Source organism: Sus scrofa, chromosome 1, assembly GCF_054392235.1.
Source record: "Sus scrofa isolate SSC_HxYL_T2T_F1_AM1 chromosome 1, Sscrofa_HxYL_maternal_Yorkshire_Landrace_v2.0, whole genome shotgun sequence".
Taxonomy (NCBI): Eukaryota; Metazoa; Chordata; class Mammalia; order Artiodactyla; family Suidae; genus Sus; species Sus scrofa.
In genome coordinates this window covers 263126981-263148452 of record NC_139383.1, presented here as the reverse complement: position 1 = coordinate 263148452, position 21472 = coordinate 263126981, and the positions used below count along the sequence as shown (strand labels likewise).

At 38.3% G+C, this 21472-nt stretch overlaps 1 protein-coding gene across 8 annotated transcripts in view; it reads left to right on the top strand.

Moving 5' to 3' along the window:
- ECPAS (Ecm29 proteasome adaptor and scaffold) overlaps positions 1-21472 on the top strand; it is a 103243-nt gene that overhangs the window by 33483 nt on the left and 48288 nt on the right. For 5 of the 8 annotated variants that reach the window (XM_021067464.2, XM_021067473.2, XM_021067461.2 and 2 more), the window contains 9 exons: positions 1956-2072; positions 3547-3665; positions 4802-4951; positions 7873-8041; positions 11148-11287; positions 14371-14452; positions 16147-16266; positions 19481-19566; positions 19791-19869. In XM_021067464.2, the coding sequence (XP_020923123.2) occupies positions 1956-2072; positions 3547-3665; positions 4802-4951; positions 7873-8041; positions 11148-11287; positions 14371-14452; positions 16147-16266; positions 19481-19566; positions 19791-19869 (1062 nt within the window). The remainder of the gene's footprint in view (positions 1-1955; positions 2073-3546; positions 3666-4801; positions 4952-7872; positions 8042-11147; positions 11288-14370; positions 14453-16146; positions 16267-19480; positions 19567-19790; positions 19870-21472) is intronic. The other 3 variants (XM_084991899.1, XM_084991906.1, XM_084991911.1) reach the window with 1 other exon arrangement.

Here is a 21472-nt window from a genome sequence, read left to right as displayed (position 1 = left end):
ACTCATTTAACGATTGTTATATTATTATATATTGTAATTATTATGATTATTATATTTGTTGTTCTTTTTTTTTTTTTTTTTTTTGCCGTGTCCGTGGCATATGGGAATTCCTGAGCCAGGGATCAAACCCACACCACAGCAGCTACCCGAGCCACTGCAGCAACGACATTGGATCCCTAACCCGCTATGCCACAGGGGAACTCCTGTTTGTTGTTTTTCTTAAAATTCACTTATTTCATTATTGCTGTAGGTAACTGAACTTTTCTTGTTGCTGTAAACATCTCTACAGCTCTCCTTAATACTTGCTTTGAAGCTAGAGTTCAGATTTCAAAAATGATAGAGAATAGACTTGGCCCTCTGGAATAGGGCCAATAGTCCCTTTAAATTCTTCAGTCTTTCTTAGGTGAGGCTTTCTAAGTCTTATATCTCAGTGCTCCGCTCAGCAAGGTAATCCCACCTTTACGGTAAGATTGGGGCCGTTTGGCATAAATTCCTGTAGCTTCCTTTCTACCCATGGGAATTGTTAGACTTGTCGACCTTTATTTCTGCTGTCTTTTCCCACAGAAAGGAGGGGAAGCTTGATATTACTTACTTAAAACTCTTTAGTAGAGTCAGATGACCTTCAGAATAAAGTAAAAAAATTGCTCCACATTTTACCTGGGTTGTTGATCACCCGGGCCCTGCTTTTCTCTCTTGCCCCCCTTCTGTTTCAGTCAGTCAGAGTGCACCATGTTCTTTTAGGCCTTGGATACTGCCTCGTGACTGATTTTCCGCTGGGGATTTCATCTGCTCCTTAGGACTTAGTTCTCTGTCACATCCTCCCCAAGGTCCTCTTTGATCTTGGCAGATGCTTTTTCTTCTTGAAACTCTAGTACCTTGTATATTTCTCTTTCTGTAGTATTCATGGCGTATTTTAGTTAGTTTGGGCTGCTGTAACAGAATGCCATAGACTGGATGACTTAAACAGCATTTCTTTCTCACAGTCAGGGAGGTTGGAAGTCTAAAGTCAGGGTGCCAGGATGGTTAGGCTTTTCAGCGGGACCATTTAGTGGTTTACAGAGAACTGTCTTGCTTTATCCTCCGAAGGCAGAGAGGGGAAATTACCGTCATCCCCTTGTGAGGACACCCAGCCCTTCATGGGGCTTCATCCACCATGGCCTCATCCAAACCTAAGTTCCTCCCAGAACCAGCACAGTGGAGATGAGGGCTTTAACGTGTGAATTTTGGGGAGACATGAGCATTGAGTCTATAGCACGGTGTCCTGCAATCATTTTTCAGAGGTCTTCTGGGGGCACTGTGCCTCAGCATAGGCCCATCTGGAATCTCAATTTAACTAAAGGACATTGTAAAAATAAATTCACTAGTAAAATGGAGTTTCCTGGTACGCAGCAGGTTGAGGGTCCAATGTTGTTACTGTCGTGGTGCGGGTTTGGTCCCTGGCCCAGGAACTTCCACATGCCGTGAGTGCAACCAAAAAAAAAAAAAAATTCACTAGTGAAACTCTTGTGCATGGTTTCTTGGAATAGCATTTTGGAACAAGATTCCAATATTGTATGCTCCCTTTCTGGAACGTCAGACTTACATCCTTTAAGAGGACAAAGTAGCTACTGTTCATTAAGGCAATATCAGGGAAGTGCATTTTGTTTGTTTGTCTTTTTTGGGGCTGCTCCTGCGGCATATGGAGGTTCCCAGGCTAGGGGTCTAATTGGAGCTGTAGCTGCCAGCCTACGCCAGAGCCACAGCAACACGGATCCGAGCCGTGTCTGCGACCTACACCACGGCTCACAGCAACGCCGGATCATTAACCCACTGAGCAAGGCCAGGGATCGAACCCACAACCTCATGGTTCCTGGTCAGATTTGTTAACCACTGAGCCACGACGGGAACTCCTGGGAAGTGCATTTTGTTTTTAAGATATGATCAGTAATTTCAATTCATATCTTCCTGTATTTTAGGTAATGGAACTATTGGTCCATCTGAATAAGCGTATAAAAAGCCGCCCCAAAATACAGCTCCCAGTGGAGACACTATTGGTTCAGTACCAGGACCCTGCTGCAGTTTCCTTTGTCACGGTGAGTATTATCTTGGGGTATTTTCTGACTTGCAGGAAGTTTTCTTTTGTAATGTTTATTAGATGTCATCAGTATATTGACCAGCCTAGAATTTTACTTTAGACTGTTTCTGAATGAAACATGAGATGTTTTTCTTCAAATGGACACCCTGTTTTTCCGCTAAGTATTGACCTGGAGGAAGTGATAGGAACAGGATGATGCATGGCCGTTTACACGGGGAAGAGGAATGTTGATGTAGTGATTTGTCAGGTATGTTGATATATAAAAGAATGATTGATTGATTATAGGAGGTCAGTCTGAGTAGAAAGAGAAGGATTATGTAGCATAGGCATGAATAAAGGTTGATAGAAAAAGAAAAAAAAGGTAAAATGGTAAGAAGAGATAGGAAGGCTGACCTAAAAAAAATCTGTTTGTGATATATATGGTATATCACTTTTAAAAAGAAGTAGAATAAACTGAGGCTGGTAGGAAATATTCCTATTAAATATTCTCTTCATGAAAATTAAATGTAAAAAGTGTCGATGCCTTATGATGACAGATGATATTCTCTTCCCAGTCTTTGTGGTTCCTTGAGTTGAGGCAGAATCTGTTGGGTCGTGTCTAACATCTGGATTCCAAACCTTTGGAGCCTCCTCCTGGTCTAGGCATCTTGTCTGTGCTTGCTCTGAACATACAGCTCCACCGTATATGTTCCTTCTAAGCAAATAGAGATGGTCCCAACAAAACTGCCAAGTAGAGTGTCTTTAAAGGAGTTATTTTATGAGTCCTGTTCTAAAGTGAAGAATCCTTCAGAAGAGCAAATCTTTATCTTATGCATAAATCCAACTGTGCTTAAAATGAGGCATTACATGGGTTACGGTGATGCAGACAAACCAATGGCACTCAGCGTCCCTCGCTTCATCATCTGTTGGTCAGTTGTTAGGGTGAGGAGCCAGAGTGCCGCAATATACTGAGGGTATTTTAGTAACTAACCAGTTGGGAAATGGCACCCTAGGGTGTAGCATGGGGTCTCCCCTTAGCTTGAAAGGGTTAATGTAAGAAACTGGGAAATCTGACGCTGATGTGTATGTCGCATGTAAGTTTGGGTAGGTCAAATGATTACTTTTTTCTTTTCAGTGAAAAGTAATTGAAATAGGAGTACTTAATTCCCCCCCCCCCGCTTTATTGGCAGATGAAACTGACTATATTTAAAGTGTACAACGTGATGGTTTGATAGATGTATAAGTGCTTTAGACTAGGTCATGCTCCCTCGTATGAAGCCCATCCCAAAGCAAATATTTTGAGTGAGGCTGGGCTGCCTTCTGAGATACAGTTAATTGGTCAAAAGCTCTAACAAACGGTGATAAACATGTGGAAGAAGGGTGCATTTTCTTTGTTATAACGTAACTGCCTAAGTTATCAGTCATGTGTTTTGGTTGAAATCCTAGAGTGTTTCTTTGGTGCTAACTGACTTACTTTTCTCTCATTGCTTTAGAATTTCACTATAATTTATGTTAAGATGGGCTATCCTCGCCTACCAGTGGAAAAACAGTGTGAGCTGGCTCCTACGCTTCTTACTGCCATGGAGGGGAAGCCTCAGCCCCAGCAGGACAGGTAGGATTTCCTCAGTTATCTTATTTCCCACCTGCAAGAGTCAGCAGCTGCCTTTTAGAAATTGGTCCGCACATTTGGTTTCACTTGGGCAGGTGCCAAGGCTTGAGCTGAGCTCTTTGACCTGATAGTTCTGTGTTTACCTCAACATTATGTTTTTGTTAATTTTCTAAATTATAGAGTTTCTTGTGAGCATATCGAAAAATGTGTAGAACTAACAACTTTCTTAATGTAAATGTGTTTTTATTTTGGTGAGTTGCTTCTCAACAGATTTTCCGTGATTGTAAAAGTTAGAGTTATCATATGCTTTTAATCAAATATTTCTATCATGGAGAATATAAAGTTTCAGAGCAGTTTTCTTAAGGAACTGATTATTCATTTGGATTAATATGGGAATTGGAGAGGTGAGAAGGTTTAGAGTATCATCCTTTGTTTCTAGGTTTAGGCCAAAAGTTCCATATTGTAGCCTTATGGTGAAAATCATGAAGGGAAGTTGTGGGAGAAAGGTGGAGTTAAGTCATGTTTTCAGTTCACTTTTTAGAGCGTATGTAATTTTAAAAGGTTGTAATACAGATATTTACAAGTGAAATTAATAGACACTATAAACACTATTAGAAATTGTTTTCATGTAGTTTAATAGCAAAAGATGTATAGTGAAAAAAGTAATTACTGAAGCTATATTACTTAAATTCACACAGTGGAAATTTAATATTTTATTTCAAATATTGACATGATTGGTGTATAATTTCTTTAGATTTAGAATGACTTTATTTTAATTAAATATGGAAAGGGAAAAATTATTGAAAGGATATAAGGTGAACTTTACCTAGGGTTTAATATTAAATCTCTTGTGTTAATAGATATTAACACTGAGCCCATGTTATGTACATTTTTTTTCAGGTGTTTTTGGTGATGAGCCAGATTGGCTAAATGTCGCTTGTCACTCAATATACTGAGCTTTCAATAAGAAATCTAGGCCGGTTCCTAGATTAGGACTTTGTAAATTAGTGGTATTAAAAATGAATAGCCCTTGCAACATTCACCACTTCGTTATGTGATTTTTTTTGTTGTCTGTTATTTGCATGTATGAAAACCTTATTTTTTTTAAATAGTTGCAATAAATGTAATTGTTTTTTCAGCTTAATGCATCTTTTAATACCAACCCTTTTTCACATGAAATACCCTGTTGAATCATCAAAATCAGCTTCTCCGTTTAATCTTGCTGAGAAACCAAAGACTGTGCAGCTGCTTTTGGACTTCATGCTCGATGTCCTTCTGATGCCTTATGGGTAAGTTAAAAAAAAAAAAGAAAGCAACCTTGCTCTTGACTGCTTTGACTGTGTGGCATCAAGTACTGTTTTCAGTGATTCAGGTTTCATTTGAAAATCAGTGTGTCTCAGATTTGTTTTGCTGCAGTCCTGCTCTCTTCTGCACTCCAGCCTCACTGCTTATTGACCTTAGAGTGTGGAGCTGCTGTTGTGCTTTCAGACTTGACCTGAAATCAGTCTTTTCCCTTAAAAGTAGTTTCTCTTCTTTAATTACTACCAGTGCTGTGATGATTCTCTGAGCCATGTAGGCACATGATTACAAATTGCCTCCAGCTTTCTCTTCCTTGTTGCTACAATATCAGTTCCATAGCCCTATATCCCTCCTCCTTGATGTCGCCTGGAACCATTCCACTGCTCCCATCTAGTTTCAGCTCCTTTTAGCTCATGTCACGACTTTCTCACCAGCTGCTCTTCTTCAAAACTCTCTAACACTGTGTTTCCCGGTTTTTAAAACACAGATCTTATCAGGTCACACCTTGAAGTCCTTGGGCTGTTACTTTCCAGTCATTACATGCATTCATGCATTTCATGCACTCTGTCTCTGTCTATGGTTTAAGAGAATATCATTCTCTCTGCTTAGAGTGCTTACCCATTGAAAAAGAAAAGAAGAAGGAAAGAAATGCTAAAAGAAAGAAAACAGTAAGAGACAGCCAAAAAACCCACTCCGCAAAAGCATCACAAACTAGCTTGGACATCAGCCCTGTTGTCTCTGACGCAAGTTCCTCGCCGTAGGCATAGGACATTCCTTTCTGTGTCCTCCTAACTTTGAACACCCATCTTATGCCACTTTGTGTTTTTACTGCATTGTTGTTGGCATGTCCATCTTGCCTAATAGATTGGGAACTCTCTGCAATCAGGACCAGTTTAATCTAGCCCCGGTCCCTGGTATAGTGCCCGTGTTGTGGTTCATTCCACCCTACTCATTTTCTGGGTTGTCCTGCTGCCCTAGATATTTTTCCAAAATACTGCTCCGTAATGTTTCTTCCCTGATGAGAAATGTAATGTGTGCTGTGAGCTTGGCATGTGGGGCTCCAGATCATCTGTCCCTCAATCCAGCCACAAGAGAGTTGACACTGTACGATTTCTTTCCTCTCCTACTTGCCTCTCCTCCTACTCCTTTAATTTGGCAGCTTTATTTTCAGCAACTTCCACTATCTCTGTCACAGCATTTCTTATTTCCCTACACTGTCTTTGTTGTCTGATAACGTGTTCTGTATCAGACAAGTCTGTCTGATAACAGTGTGTATTGTGTTACTGTCTCAGCTTGTTCTAGGCGGTGGGGACTCGGTCTTACCCCTCCCCATCGTCCTCTCTTGTGCGTAGTGTTTTGTACTATGTTAGCTGTTCATAAATGTTGATTTTGATTTACTTACTGCTTCCAGTCTTGCTATAACTTAGAAATAAATGAAAACCTCCTTTTATTGTTTTTAAATCAGGAGGCAGCCAAAAATGGCAAGTGACGATGAGTTTGGTGATTTAAGTTTGAAATCCAGATTTAACTTAGACACACAGTGTACCCAAGCCAGTGATTCCTCACATTTTTTGTACTAGTAAAAATTTGTCTCATTTATATAAAAATATTAAAGTGATCTTTAACAGCTTTTTTTTTTTTTTTTTTTTTTTAGATAGCTGAATTTAGGAACTGAATGAATATGGTATATGTAAATGTAGAATATGGTATATATAAGTAGAATAATTGACTATACTGTTAGGGTCCAAGTGTTTTCTTTAATTTTTATTATAATGGGTATTTAATTTAATATCCAGTCCGATAATTTGTCAGCATAGAATTTTAGAGTTCAGAGGGACTTGAATTAATATTTATATCAAAATTTTTGTCTCGTAGATGAGGAGTACCAGTTTAATTGGTTCTAAATAAATTGATCAGAAATCCTCTTCTTAATCTATAGAAGCTAAAAATGAAATAGGATGATAAATTAATAAATAAGTAGCTGCAAAGTTAGGCTTTGAACATGTGATAGGCAAAGCTGGTTCTTAGTATGATTTTTCTTCTTTGGGTCCTTTTGAATTTTTTTCATTGTGGGGCATTATGTGCTTGTGTGGTAAGTGGTTTGGGAGCTTCATTGGGTTTTCTAATATAGGGATATAAGGAATTCAAGGAGAATTGAAGGTAAATTGCAACCTAACAGAAATGGGAAAGACTGTAAAAATATTCTCTGATTTGGGTATAAAACAGTAGGGGTTTTTTTAAACTTTTTTTTTTTGTCTTTTTTTAGGGCCATACCCATGGCATATGAAAGTTCCCAGGCTAGGGGTCAAATTGGAGTCATAGCTGCTCGCCTACACCACAACCATAGCCACACCACTACGTAATGCCATGTAACACCAGATCCAAGCTGTGTCTGTGACTATCTCAGCTCGAGGCAACACTGGATCCTTAACACACTGAGCAAGGCCAGGGATTGAACCTGAGTCCTCATGGATACTAGTCAGGTTCATTACTACTGAGCCACAACAGGAATGCCCAATAGTTTTTTTTTTTTTTAAACCCCCATTGCAATCAACAAAGCTTTCTCTTTATTTGTCAACTAAAAACTCAAAATACAGGGAGTCCTTAGTGGTTTTTAGAACAATTTTTATAGATTGAGAGTGAACAAAATATTTATATTCATTGTTGGTAACTGTGATAGTTCATTTGTAACCAAGTTGAGCAGAGGTATTCTCATGGTTCATTTGCTAAAGATGTAGGTACTTTTTTAGATAGCTTTAAAATTTTTCTTTGTGATGGAATTTAACGTCAAATGTTTATTCTTATAGGAAAATTCTATGGGAGCAAAGTGTATAATTGAATGTGTTACATGTGCTTGTGTGTGTATATATGTGTTTTTATAGACCAGTTTAAATTCCTGTTTCCTTTCCAGATATGTGTTAAATGAATCCCAGAGTCGCCAAAATTCATCTTCAGCACAGGGTTCTTCTTCAAATAGTGGAGGAGGTTCTGGAATCCCACAGCCTCCCCCAGGAATGAGCTTTTATGCAGCTAAACGAGTTATTGGTGATAACCCGTGGACACCTGAACAGCTGGAACAGGTAGCAAACACTGCTTGTTTCCCATGGAACTTAACCCTGCACCCTCGGCCAGCCGCGTCAAGTCTGTGGAAGCATGGGTCCCCTGCCGCCAGTGTGTTTAGCTCTCCTGTGCAGTCCACCTGAGAGGAATGGCTCATGTTCGTGTTGTTGTCATCACGTTTTTTATTTGTTCAAGCCCCAGGGAAAGGGAGGAGTGGGAAAGGCTCTTTAGTTTTCCTAATAGTGCTTATGGAGTTCAAGTATAAAATACAGCCCACTTACAAACTGAGTATATTTAGTTTCTTTCACTTTAGCTTTTAATTATAGATTTAATAATTAGCTGTTTTGGTGCAGTTAAAATTCAGATTATCTCACATCATTCAGCTTTTTAGGGCCACACGTTTTGTGTAAAGTGAGGAGCAAGTGACCATATGGGAGGAAGCATGACGCCCTTTTTCTTTTCTTCCTGGGGGTTGAAAAACTGGCATTAAGAGTTTTATTCTCGATTTAAACAGGACACAGATGTTCTTTGAGCAGCTTTTAAAAAAAAAAAACAACGGATGCTCTCCACAGAAGGTGCCACATTGTGTCTATGTCATCAGGCACCTCAGGGAAGAGCAGATGAGATGAGTATGTGATTATTGTGGAATTCAGGCGGCATGAGGTAGTCTTGCAGCCCTTCCATCATCTCTCCATGGCGGTCTAAATGGCTTGACCCTTTTCTTTTGGGCAGTGTGAGTGACCACTGATCAAAACAGTCTTCCCCGTAGAGGGAAAAAGGCCGTGGGCATTTCTTGCCACTCACATTTATAGAGTGGTTTGTTCAGCGAGGGTTCTGTTTGATGAGATTAATGCCTTCCTGTTTTATAGATCTTCCTTCTTCTTCAACCACAATGTAAGTAAGGAAGAAAAGTAAATAGTAACAGAGGCTACTCTTTTGAAGTGTGATCTATGTGACAGGGTCTGTGCTGAGTACTTTGAATACATTATCTCATTTAATCCTCACAGCAACCTGATGAGGTACAGAAATTAAACTAATTCCATTTTGGGAAAGGAACAGAGGTTTTGAGATTCACCGAGGTCTCGCTCCTGGTACTAGGCTTTGCATCTAAGTCTCTCTGAGGGCTAGTTTTAAGTGCTGGAGAATTATTAACATTAAATCATAGTCTTATGTTGGTCATTATCTGCTAATATCTAAGGGCCTCTGTGTGCCTTTTGTCAAGTTCATGGTCTAGTGTTGAACAGTTTAATTTCAAGGATGAAAGCCGTTTTCCTCTAATTTTTAAATATCTCTTTTGTTTTACATTTTTTTCTTTCAGATAAAACAGCTTTTTTTTTCCTAATGATAAAGTTAGTGATAATGTAAACATTTGAGTTGTACAGACATTATAAGGAGAAATTAAAAACCACCCGGAGTCCTGCCTCCCTGTGTCATTCACTCATAGCCTGCTCTGTGTGTCTATACGCAGATTTAATTTTACACGATACATTTTTGCATACCATATAATATACTAATGAACTTCATTTTTTTTCATTCAACAGTATATCAGGTTTTTAAACAATGTCATCTTTTTTAATGCCTGTATAAAATATGTCTAAACCTATCATATATATATTTTTTTGCCGTTTCTTGGGCCGCTCCACAGCACATGGAAGTTCCCAGGGTAGGGTCTAATCAGAGCTACAGCTGCCGGCCTACACCACAGCCACAGCAATGCCAGATCCAAGCCGAGTCTGCAACCTACACCACAGCTCACGGCAACGCTAGATCCTTAACCTGTTGAGCAAGACCAGGGATTGAACCCGCAACCTCATGATTCCTAGTTGGATTCGTTAACCACTGAGCCATGACGGGAACTCCAAAACCTATCATATTATTTTTTAAACTAGTCTCCTATTTCTGGACATTAATATTGTTTTCAGTTTCCTTTGCACACTTTTTGTTTATATCTTTGTGTCGTTGACTTTGTGGCTATAGTAAATGCTTGAGTCTTCTCTGTTGTAGCTCTTGTTGCAAGTCAGTTGTGTTGAACAGAGGGAGGGAAGGCAGGCTTTTTTTTTTTTTTTTAAGGTCTGCACCCTTGGCGCATGGAGGTTCCCAGCCTTGGGGCTACAGCTGCTGGCCTGCACCACAGCCACAGTAACACCAGATCAAGCTGTGCCTGTGACTTACACCACAACTCGCGGCAACGTTGGATCCTTAACCCACTGAGCGAGGCCAGGGATTGAACCCGAGTCCTCACAGATACTAGTTGGGTTTGTTAACCACTGAGCCACGATGGGAATTCCCAGGTTAAAGGTCTACCTTTAAAAATTGTATCCTCTGTCATTTAGTAACCTTAAGCTTTATCCGTCCTAATTTATATATACATGAGAACTATTATGTAACTGATTTTTAAAGATAAAGTTCTATTCTTCAGGTGTATTTATCCTAAATAGAGTTATTTGTAGTGAAATTCATAGCTCCTTCACGTTGCATGAAGTTCTGAGCAGAATCTCTCTTCAGTCTGTGTTTCATTTTGGCCAATTAGATTGAATACTGTTTGATTAGAATTTTACTTGCATTTTATGTTTGAAATCATACTGTTTTCAGTACATGAGAATATTGAGTTCAAGGATGAGTATATTAACAGTAGGGTGGAACTCCATGGAATGAGTTTAGTTCTTTTTGAACTGTCGAAACAATCCATGGAGTACTTTACCCCTAGCAAACCTCACTGTACCTGGAGCCTCCAGATTCGGACTTCAGTTCAAGGCTTCATCATTCTAGAGGCGCTCTGTAAGCTAAGTAGGAAGGCTGTATATCATGCTGGTCTTGGAGTCTGAGACATCTGGTTTGGATCCTGCCTTCATCATTTATTAATGATGTCTTAAGCTCTTAAGCCTTGCCTCAGCTTCCTTATCAGAAAAGTGGGAATAATGATACCTCATAGATTGTGAAGGTTAAGTGAAAGTATGAGTATGTATGGTTTGGTATCATCTCTGGCACGTTGTAGGCTTAAATAGGAGTGGCTCCTGTTTTAGTAATCCTTGGTTTATGACCACACTGATATGTTAAACGAGTGTGTTTGGTCAGTGGTCTTTGTTTCTCTGATCAGTGCTTTGCCTTCCCTTCATTTATCTACAGTGCAAACTGGGTATAGTGAAATTCATAGAAGCCGAACAGGTGCCCGAACTTGAAGCTGTCCTCCACCTGGTGATCGCTTCTAGTGACACACGCCACAGTGTGGCCACGGCCGCAGACCTAGAGTTGAAAAGCAAGCAGAGGTAAATGGCTTCCTTTTCTAACTCTCCAAATGGAAAACAGACTAGATTTCTTAAAGCTCGCGCAGCACAGACTTGTTCTTTTAGGGTTTTGTGTAATGAGACATCCATTTTGTAAGATTGTGAAATATACCTAATTTGTAATAAAGGCAGTTTGCAAGAGAGCAGAATTCTAAGAACAGAGGAAAACCGTTTGGAGAAATGGTTTAAAATTGTAATAGTTTAGAAATATTACCATAAGGATTGAGAACTTTAGGAACTGATATTAAGAAAAACCCAGGAGTTATTTGTTTTTGATCTTTCCTCTATCTCTAACCATTTGAGATGACTTTTAATAAAGAATAAGTAGGTATTATGGTTAATATGATGAAAATTGGGTCCTGTGAAAAGATGTGCCTGAACAGTTTTCATTTACACAGGAGGAAATACAAATAGTAAATAGGCTATAAAAATATTCCATATAAGAAATAAAATCATGCAGAATAAAAACAGTGATATGCCAGTTTGTACCCATTGGTGAATAAAATTGTATAACAGTTGATAACTCCATTTAGGCTTCTGTTGAAACTGCTGTTCTTACGCCTTGTTGGTTGTCACTGTAAATTGAAATAATTTTTGAAAAGCAGTTTGCAGTAGGTAATGAATCATAAAAGTCTTTATAATCTTTTATCTGAATCTTCTAGGAATTTTTCCTAAGAGAATCATTCAAAAGGAGAAAAACATTGTATTTAGAAAAATGTTATATTTGTTCATTATATCATTTCCTGTAATTGTTAAAAAAAAAGAGGAACAAATTCAGATTTCCATAATAGGTAAATAGTTAAGTAAACTACCTGTGTGATCTATATGGAATATTTTATATCTGCCCAAATAATTATAAAAAATAATAAGGCAACATGTAAATTGCCCCCAAGTAATGGCAAGTGAAGAAAGCATGATACAAAAGGATACCTGTACTGGTTTTTAAAAATGGCATTGCAAAGACTGAAGAATACATGAAAAATTTAAGATACTTGGTTAAAAAAATCAAATTATGGACTAGTTCTTTTTTGAATTTATTTTAATGCTTAATGTAATAAAATTCTAAAAGATCATGGAATGTGGATAAGACCATAAAACCTTCTTAAAGGTATGTATTGTAGTTTCCCCTCTCCAAAGAAACCTATACAAGTAGGTGTGATAGAATTAGGACTTTAACTTCATTGTGTCTTAGTTTGCTTGTTGAAATATAAGCAAACTGTGGTGGTGGTTGGGAACGGCTTACCAAGGGGCTCTTTGAGGTGGCATGCAGGAGAAGCATGTTTGTCCTGGAGTTAATTCTGACCACGCCTCTTGCTGATTGTCTGAGTTTGGAAGGCTCTCAATTTCATCAGGCCCTCATCACTGTAAAATGATAAAAGTTGGACTAGACTGTACTCAGCATTCCCTCCCAAGTCTCATATTCCTTCATGTTGCTTATGACTGCATCTTCCTAGTATCTCTTTCAAGGAATGTATTTGGTTTTGAAATATCAAAAAAATCTTCCTTTAAAATTTCTAGTTGTGTTTGAACTGGCCCTATCCTTTACACCATATAGTGGATTGGGTTGTTGGAAATATGAATATGGTACTTAAGTATTCTAATCAGTTGTGGTTTTGTCTATTAAAACATATGTATGCATTTTTCCATAAAAATAGTGTAACATTGTTAAGAGGTAAAAAGTGAGTTGAGAACAATATGTAGATATCCCACTTGATTAAAGAAAAATCCACAAATGTCTCTTCAGGTGACATATCTAAGTATTGATCTATTTCTTTATCTCCCTGCCATACCTTTATCTATTCTGCTTGCATAGGAAAGAAGTCTAAAGAATGATACACAAAAGTTAGTGGTTATTGAAAAGGAATAGAGAGGGATGTGGTGCAGATTATAAGAAATTTTACTTCTATATTACTTATTTCTGAATTTTCGCAAGCATGTAATCAGAAAACTGAAACTAGAAAGAAGGCAAGAAGAAAAGTAGAAAGAACAGTGAAAATTGTCCTTATCAGTTAAGCACTACCAAATTTTTGTTTGTTTTTCCGAAGATTGTGTGTGTATGTGTTTTGTCAAAATATCTAAACCTGAAGTATACAGAAGGGAAACAAAAGTGGAGATTGCAGATTAGTTAATGGCAATCAGCTGAGGAAAGATATAGGTAAATAATAACTAAAATCGAATTGTAGAATGTCTTTGAGGATAGTGGAATTGTGGATATCCAAACAAGGGATGGATTGATAAACTTTGAAAGGAGAGATGGATTAGAAAAACAGTCCAAGCAGCATCATGTGTTTGTACAAAATCAGCCTGGTTTGAAAGCAGAACCCGTGTCAAAGGAGAGGAGGTAATATGGTTAAATCTTACTAATCAAGTGAAATGCAGCATTGCATTATTGCTAGGTTAATAAAATGACTGTCTTGGGGCTCCTGCAGAGAGTGGGTGCCAACCACCAATCATGTTGTATTCTGAGTCACCTTATTGTGGGGCCCAGTTAGGGCTAAGTCTTAGTGACTAGTGGCAGAATGTCTGCTCTGGAGAATTAGATGCTAAAACTGCAAGTTCGTGCTGGTAGGTAAGGTATATACTGGGAATCATAGTGACACAGATTTACAGAAATGCAATCTTCCTAGGGTTGTAGCTTTAATGGGTAAAATGTTTTTTGTTACTTTCCCTCTCAATTTTGAATTCCCAAGTGGTTAAGCAGAAGGATCATGGCTTAGGGCTTTAAGAACAAGTGTGCCAAGGCTCTGGTCTGTTGGAATTGCTCCGTGGCATTGATCCTGAGAATGAGATGCAGTCCAGATTTCTTGTGTGGTACCAAATTGGGCCACTGGATACAGTGATCTGTTTTACATTGAATCATGGTGGCATAAGTGACTTTTTTTTTTCTATCTGGAAACTAACTTTGGTAGAGGTTAATCCCTTTCCTTCGACAATGTCCGTTGGCTATTTCATTTGTGTATTTTAACATTTTTCTTTGGGTAACACATATTGGGGTTATGATTTTTTTTGAAATTATTGAAATGGGAGAAAAATAATTTAACAAGCTTTGTTGAAACCTTCTATAGCTTGATTGACTGGAATAATCCTGCCATCATTAATAAGATGTACAAAGTATACCTTGGAGATATACCACTGAAGACAAAAGAGGTAGGTTGTTTTGGTTTATTCTCACCTCATCATAAAAAGTATTTAGGTGACATGAGCTCTATATATCTGAACATTTTCTCCTGGTTATTTTTACTTAAGTTGAACTTATACTATAGGAAATACTGCTTTTAAGCTGTACTGGTGTAGGTGTATTAAAATCTCCTGCCAACATATTTAGCCTGACCTGGTGTTTTCAGTTCAGGTGCTTATATAATAATTGTCTAGATTAGGACTCAGTAAACCGTTTCTATAGGTATTTAAGGCTTTATTGTCTGTATAGATCTGCGGCTGCAGCTGTTCAACTCTGTCATAACATGAGGGCAGCCATAGGCAGAACATAACTGAGTGAGCATGGCCACGTGCCAGTAAGGCTTTATTCATACTGAAATTTGGATTTCATGTTATCTTCATGAGATACAATTTTACAAAACATTATTACAATTTAAAAAAAATTATTTGAGAATGTAAAAGCTGCACAACTCACTGGCCTGACCAAGTCAGAGGGTGGTAACCCACAGATTTGGCCTGTGGGTTGTAGTTTGTTGGCCCCTGGTCTAGATCTAGAACAGTAGGTTGGTTCTTCTTAAGTCTTGAAGTAAGATGTTTGCTTAATAACGTAAGTTCTGTTTAGTTCGGTATGTTTAAAAGTGTTCCAAGTCCAAGTATTGACATGCAAGGTTATTTGTTGTCTTGCTTACTTTCTAAACCATAAATAATTGAACTGCTCTGGGCCTCATGTACTTCGTATAGAAAATGAAGGAGTTGGATTTAAATCAGTGACTCTTATTAGAGTGTGGTCCGTGCACACTTGTCAGATCACAGAGAAACTTCTAGAGAGGTCCACAAGGACAAATTGTTTTGCCTTTTTTTTTTTTAAGCTGTTGATATTTGCACTGATAGTGTAAAAGCGATGGTGGGTGTCAGTGCTGGGATCCTAGCACGAATCAGAGCTTTGTCATTAAATAATACTAGCGAGTCTTCTATTCCTCACTGACAGCATGCATGGTTAAAAAAAAAAAAAAAAAAAGAGATAAAACTCAGTTTAAAAATATCCTAGATGAAGCAGCAAAAATGATTTTACCTTAAGAGTAGATAGGCAAACTCTGGTTCTTGAGATGGGTATTTGGCATGCATTTTCTCTAAAATGAAAAAAATGAGGCTTAAAGAAAAATAATTAACATGCTTTATTGGCAGAAATGAAAGTTGAGATTTTTAAGCAAAAATTGGAGTTTTGAGTAATTTGTTTTCATCACAATGAGCTTGACAGCCTGTCAGTACCTACAGACGTTTCTGATGAGATTGGTCATGATAGTAACTTTCTTTTATTAAGGTGAACAGTGAAGAGATTTACAGAAAATACAGAACACTGCCACTCAGTACAGTTTTTTGTTTTGGAAAGTAATTTTTTCTTTTTCTTAAAAATGTGTTATTTACAGAAATATATAATGAGTTTAATATTTTAAGGTGAATAAGTATTTAAAATTTTCTGGTTTCAGTTTCTGGTATAGTAAATATTGATAGATTTTTCCAGTATAAACAAAAGCTTTTTGGAATCTTTAGTAATTTTCAAGAGTATAAAGGGATCCTGAAACAAAAGTTTGAGAGACCACTGGTTTAGATGATCTCATGATTTTTTTTTTTCAGTGCACAATAATTTTGAAATGTTGAATTTTGATCAAACATATTTTCAACAGGGAGCAGTGCTGAAGCCAGAGCTGAAAAGGGACCCTGTCAGTACGAGGGTCAAGTTAAAGATTGTCCCCCATCTTCTTCGTTCTAGACAAGCTGCAGAAACGTTCCCCGCTAACATTCAGGTAACTCATTCTTTCCAGAGAAAAATGGCCTGTTTATAGCTTCTGTGTCTGTTTAATTAGAGAAAGACCTGCACTGACGGATATCCAGGAGGCAGGTTGATGTGTATCACATGATTAATGAAATTCCATCTTTTTTTCTCAAGTTAAGCTGCTGAAAATACTTTAAAATTTGTCTTGTAGAATATATACTCTCTGTGGTTATTATTCCCCCTAAAGGTATGGTGATAATCCCTTTCAAACTAGTGTTTTTCTGAGTGTTTTTTTCCAAAAATGGTACCACCCTAAACTGTCACTTAAATGGAAAAACGAGTCATCCTTATGGGAAACCATATGTGAAGGCAGTGGCCAGATCACCTGCCGCCTCCAGGTCTTCGTCTCCCTACATCTAATGCTGATATTAGTGGAGGTTGGCACTCCTTGTTTTGGTTATCACAGGCATCTTCCTTGTTTCCCTGCCCCTAGTCTTCCCACAGCCAGTCTGTTTTCTGTATTGTCGCCAGAGTTATTTTTCGCAGCTGGAAATCCTTGTACTCTGTCGGTGTGGGTTACAAGCCCCTCTGCAAAAGCCCTTGCCTTTTACTCAGGTGATGACTAGCTCAGCTCAGCTCTGGCGGCAGATAACGTTCGAGTATAACTTTAGCATTAGTTACTTGCTTTTGTTCTGAAGTAAGCCTCAGGGGTCTGCCTGTTTCTCTTTAAAATTTTTGTTTTCTTTTTTTTTTAATCTGTAAGATGAGTGTAATGACAGCAGTTACCTCATAGCACTGTTATAAGGACCGAGTGGGAGAACAAGTAGAAAGCTTAGAGCATAGTAGCCTGTGCTCATTTGGTTAGGAAGGTCTCAGTAAATGGTGGAAAGGTAGCAGTTAATTTCCCTTCTGGGCTCCTATCTTACCACCCCCTTACCCTGTACCTTATGCTGTTTTTATGGCTCTGTGTCTCTGCTCCCGATACTCCCTTTGCCTGGCACGGAGCCTCTGCTCCTGTATGTAGCCTGGTAAACATCTACTCGAGTTTCAGGATTTGCTCGAATGTGCTCCCTGCTATCTGAAATGCTCCCACTTCCTGCCTCGCCCCTCTTTCAGTCCCAAAGTAAGAACACTCTCCTCTTGCTCACTGTGGTTATTGGTGTACATGTGTGGTGGTCGTGGACTTCTCTCTTAGCAATCTCTCCCTCTTAAGGCTTATTTGTTTAGGCAGCTGCTTCCTCCTTGTAGGTGACAAAGCTTTCATTCCAGCATCTAGCTCTCTAGTATTTTACCGACTTCAAGTACGCTGCTCTGTGTCTCCATAAACAGGATAATCACGGAGCTGCTTCCATTTCACTTTGCAGGCACTGGTTCCTGCAGTCTTAACAATTTTGAAAATGTCTTAACAATTTTGGATCAGAAAATTTGGTTGTAGTAACACTATGTTATGTAATAAACAGATGGAGTTTTGTAGTAAAATATTTCTAGGTATACACTTTATTTGTAGTTATTTATGTTTTCAAAATAAGCCCAACTAAAATTTTGCGTATTCAGAGATAAACTCATTGTTCATCACCCATAAATATTCTTCATCTTATCATTTTCATTTCTAAGGATAGCATTTCCATTCTCCTAGGTAGTGGGCCCTACCCCTCTCTTTTCCACTTCTCCGTCAGTCTCAGAGTTCTTGAAAGCGTCTTTCCGATGAGCCTCTTCTTTCCTGGTATCAGTACCTTTAACCAAGCACCTATTACCTCACCTCAATTTTGAACCTATGAAAGCACCTAGAACAGTTCCTCATGTGTAATATGTGAGCCATGAATTTTACTTTTTCCCACAAAACTTTAGTATGCTAATTCTTTTGTTTCTGTCATCTTACCATATGATTCTACATAATATAGCTGATCAGATAATTTTCTAAAAAAAGTCTTTGCCACATAATGTAGTGTTTAATTATGTGTTGTGCTATGTCGTTTTTAACTTATGTATGTCTTGACTCCCCAGCAAGACGGAGTGACTTGATAGCAGTGCTCACCTTTTTTATATCTTACAGCACCTTGCATAGTGTCAGTTACACAGCAGATGCTCAGTACTAGTCTGTGTCCAGTCACACGACATTGTCACGTAAGATCAGGTTACTGCTAGTAGTTTTAGGAACCAGAGTAAGTGTTTGTTTGTTTGTTCGTTTGTTTTAATTAAGTGTAAGACTGTCCTTCCTATAGAAATAGGAAGTGGAGGAGTGTAGATTTCTTTGATGTTGATGTACTGTCTGAACCTTCTGGATGCTGCCCAGGACTCATCTACTACAAGAACTTTTGCCTTTTAGGTGTGACTCCTCAATACATGGAGCACCCATATTCCAACTGTACACTTGAAGAATACTTTAATCTTGATATTTTCCATGGTGCTTTTATTATAATTTGTCCTGAGTGACTACATGTAATTAAGAAATCTAACCCCCCCCCGAGTGATCTTATCTGCTAATGTCCCCTGTGTGACAGGGTGGTGGCCTGCTGCAACCTGAAATCTGTTGCTTCCAAGTGGTAGATCTGCAAGTTTTGTAGGCTTGTAACATCGGCCATTGTGTTTGTTGCACCACAGATTACTGATTTTTTTTTTTTTTTTTGTATTTTTAGGGCTGCACCTGTGGCATATAGAGGTTCCCAGGCTAGGGGTCAATTCAGACCTGTAGCTGCAGGCCTACACCACAGCCACAGCAATGTCAGATCCGAGCCACATCTGTGACCTCCACCACAGCCCACGGCAGCGCTGGATCCTTAACCCACTGAGCAAGGCCAGGGATTGAACCTGCGTCCTCATGGGTACCAGTCAGGTTTGTTTCCCCTGAGCCATGACAGGAACTTTCACAGACTGTTGATTGAAGCTACTGATTGGCTTCCTGAGTTGCTTAGTGAAAATATTTGTACTGAAGAGAACTGTATTATTTTTTTTTTTTCATTTTTGTTATCTATTTTATTTTTATTTTTTTAAACTTTATTTTATTAGAGTATAGTTGATTTACAATGTTGTATTAATTTCAGGTGTACAGCAGAGCGAATCAGTCATACGTGTAAATGTAACCATTCTTTTTTCTCAGCGAAAATATTTTATTGACGAGAACTGCATTGTTTTTGAAGAGCAAGATGTCGTGTAAAAGATCTGCTGTTGGATCCTTAACAGTATTTGAACACAGTATATTGCTGTTCTTGTTAATTGGTGTTCGTGACATTGTTCCTTTCTCATAGGTGGTGTATGATGGACTCTTTGGTACAAATACAAATTCAAAATTAAGAACATTATCTCTCCAATTCGTACATCACATTTGTGTAACGTAAGTCTTTTGAACTACTTGTAAAGTTTTCAAGCTGGAGTGATCAAGTGATGCAAGTATATCTTACCTAGAAAGAAATCCTGTTTGCTTCTCTTAAAATATTTTGTATTTTAATAGATTATCTAAACTTAACTTCAGTTATGTCTCTATTTTAAGTAGTCACCTGGAAAGATGTTATGAGATTCTTATATCTTGCTTATGTGTATGTGTTATTTTTTAAAAAGCTGTCCAGAAGTCAAGATTAAGCCATTAGGTCCAATGCTTTTGAATGGCCTCACCAAGCTAATCAATGAATATAAAGAAGTAAGTGACTTGTTTTTTTAATTTGTGTTTAATACTTTACACGTTAAAGTGTTTTCTATTGTAAATTTTTCTGGTCTATATGTTGATATAGTTAAAGTTTGCTCTTGTTCCATTGTTTCTTAACATTTTAAATTGAACTGATGCAAATTTTAGAAATTACTGCCATCTTTTGCCCTTTTTTGGGCAATGAGTGTTAAAAACTGATAAGGGGAGTTCCTGTCGTGGCGCAATGGAAATGAATCCAACTAAGAACCATGAGGTTGCAGGTTCGATCCCTGGCCTCGCTCAGTGGGTTAAGGATCCAGCACTGCCGTGAGCTGTGGTGTAGGTCACGGACATGGCTTGGATCTGGTGTTGCTATGGCTGTGGCATAGGCTGGCAGCTACAGCTCCGATTAGACCCCTAAGCCTGGGAACCTCCATATGCTGCGGGTGAGGCCCTAAAAGGACAAAAGACAAAAACAAAAACAAAACAAAACTGATAAGGATCTTGATGTTGTCTTAACACTTTTTTTAGATACCATTTTTAAAAGTACATTTTAATTTACTTTTAGGCACTGTGCAAAAATGGAATGAAAAGAATTAAATTTTATGATTTGTTTCCATATGGGTCAATTTGGATTTGCTTGTCTTGAGAAATAGTGCTAATTCTTAGGGACTCTGATTTTATTGATTCAAAATTCTGTCAAAACATGCATTCAGTAAATTTTTGATTCTTTAAGTGGGATGAGGATTCCTTGGATTATAGATTTTTCAAATCCTATTTCTCCTTGCCATATCACTCTTACCATCTCTAGTATTTCAGGGGAATTTGGTAAGAAAGGTAAGGTTTCAAGAACTCTGAAGTTAGCATTGTTTTCTGAAGTCTTAGCTCAACATGAATGCATGCTTGACCAACACTTTGTCATTTAGAGTTAGAATTGTGGTTTGAATCTTAGTTTTGCTCTTTGGTGAATTACTTAAATTCTTTGGACCTCTGTTCTTTATCAGAAAAAAAATCACTTCATTGGATTATTGTGAAGATTAAATGAGATAATGTAAATTGTTCAGCACAGTGAAGCATATTAGTAGATATTATTATTAGTGAAAGCTACGTATTTGTGTGCGGCGGTGGTTTGGCACAGTGTTAGGTCTGACTCTCCTGTCTTCCTCTGAATAGAGCTTGCGTGGTTCACAAGACCTTGAGACACTCTCAGATTATTTTTATGACATAGACAGTCAAATGCTTTGGATGGTTGGTAGAAATAAAAATACTTTGGGGCTTGGGGAGAAAAAGTATTTTTGAAAATAGTTCAGGAGTTCCCTTTGTGGCACAGTGTAAATGAATGAGACTAGAATCCTTGAGGATGTGGGTTCCATGCCTGGTGTTGCTCAGTGGGTCGGGATCAGGCATTGCTGTGAGCTGTGGTGTAGGTCGCAGATGCGGCTCTGAACCCGCGTTGCTGTGCCCATGGTGTAAGCCAGGGCTGTAGCTCTGATTTGACCCCTAGCCTGGTAACTTCCATGTACAGTGAGTGCGGCCCTAAAAAGCAAAGTAAAAGAAAGGAAGGAAAGAAAGGAAGGAAGGAAGAAACGGAGAAAGAAAGAAAGAAAGAAAAAGAAAG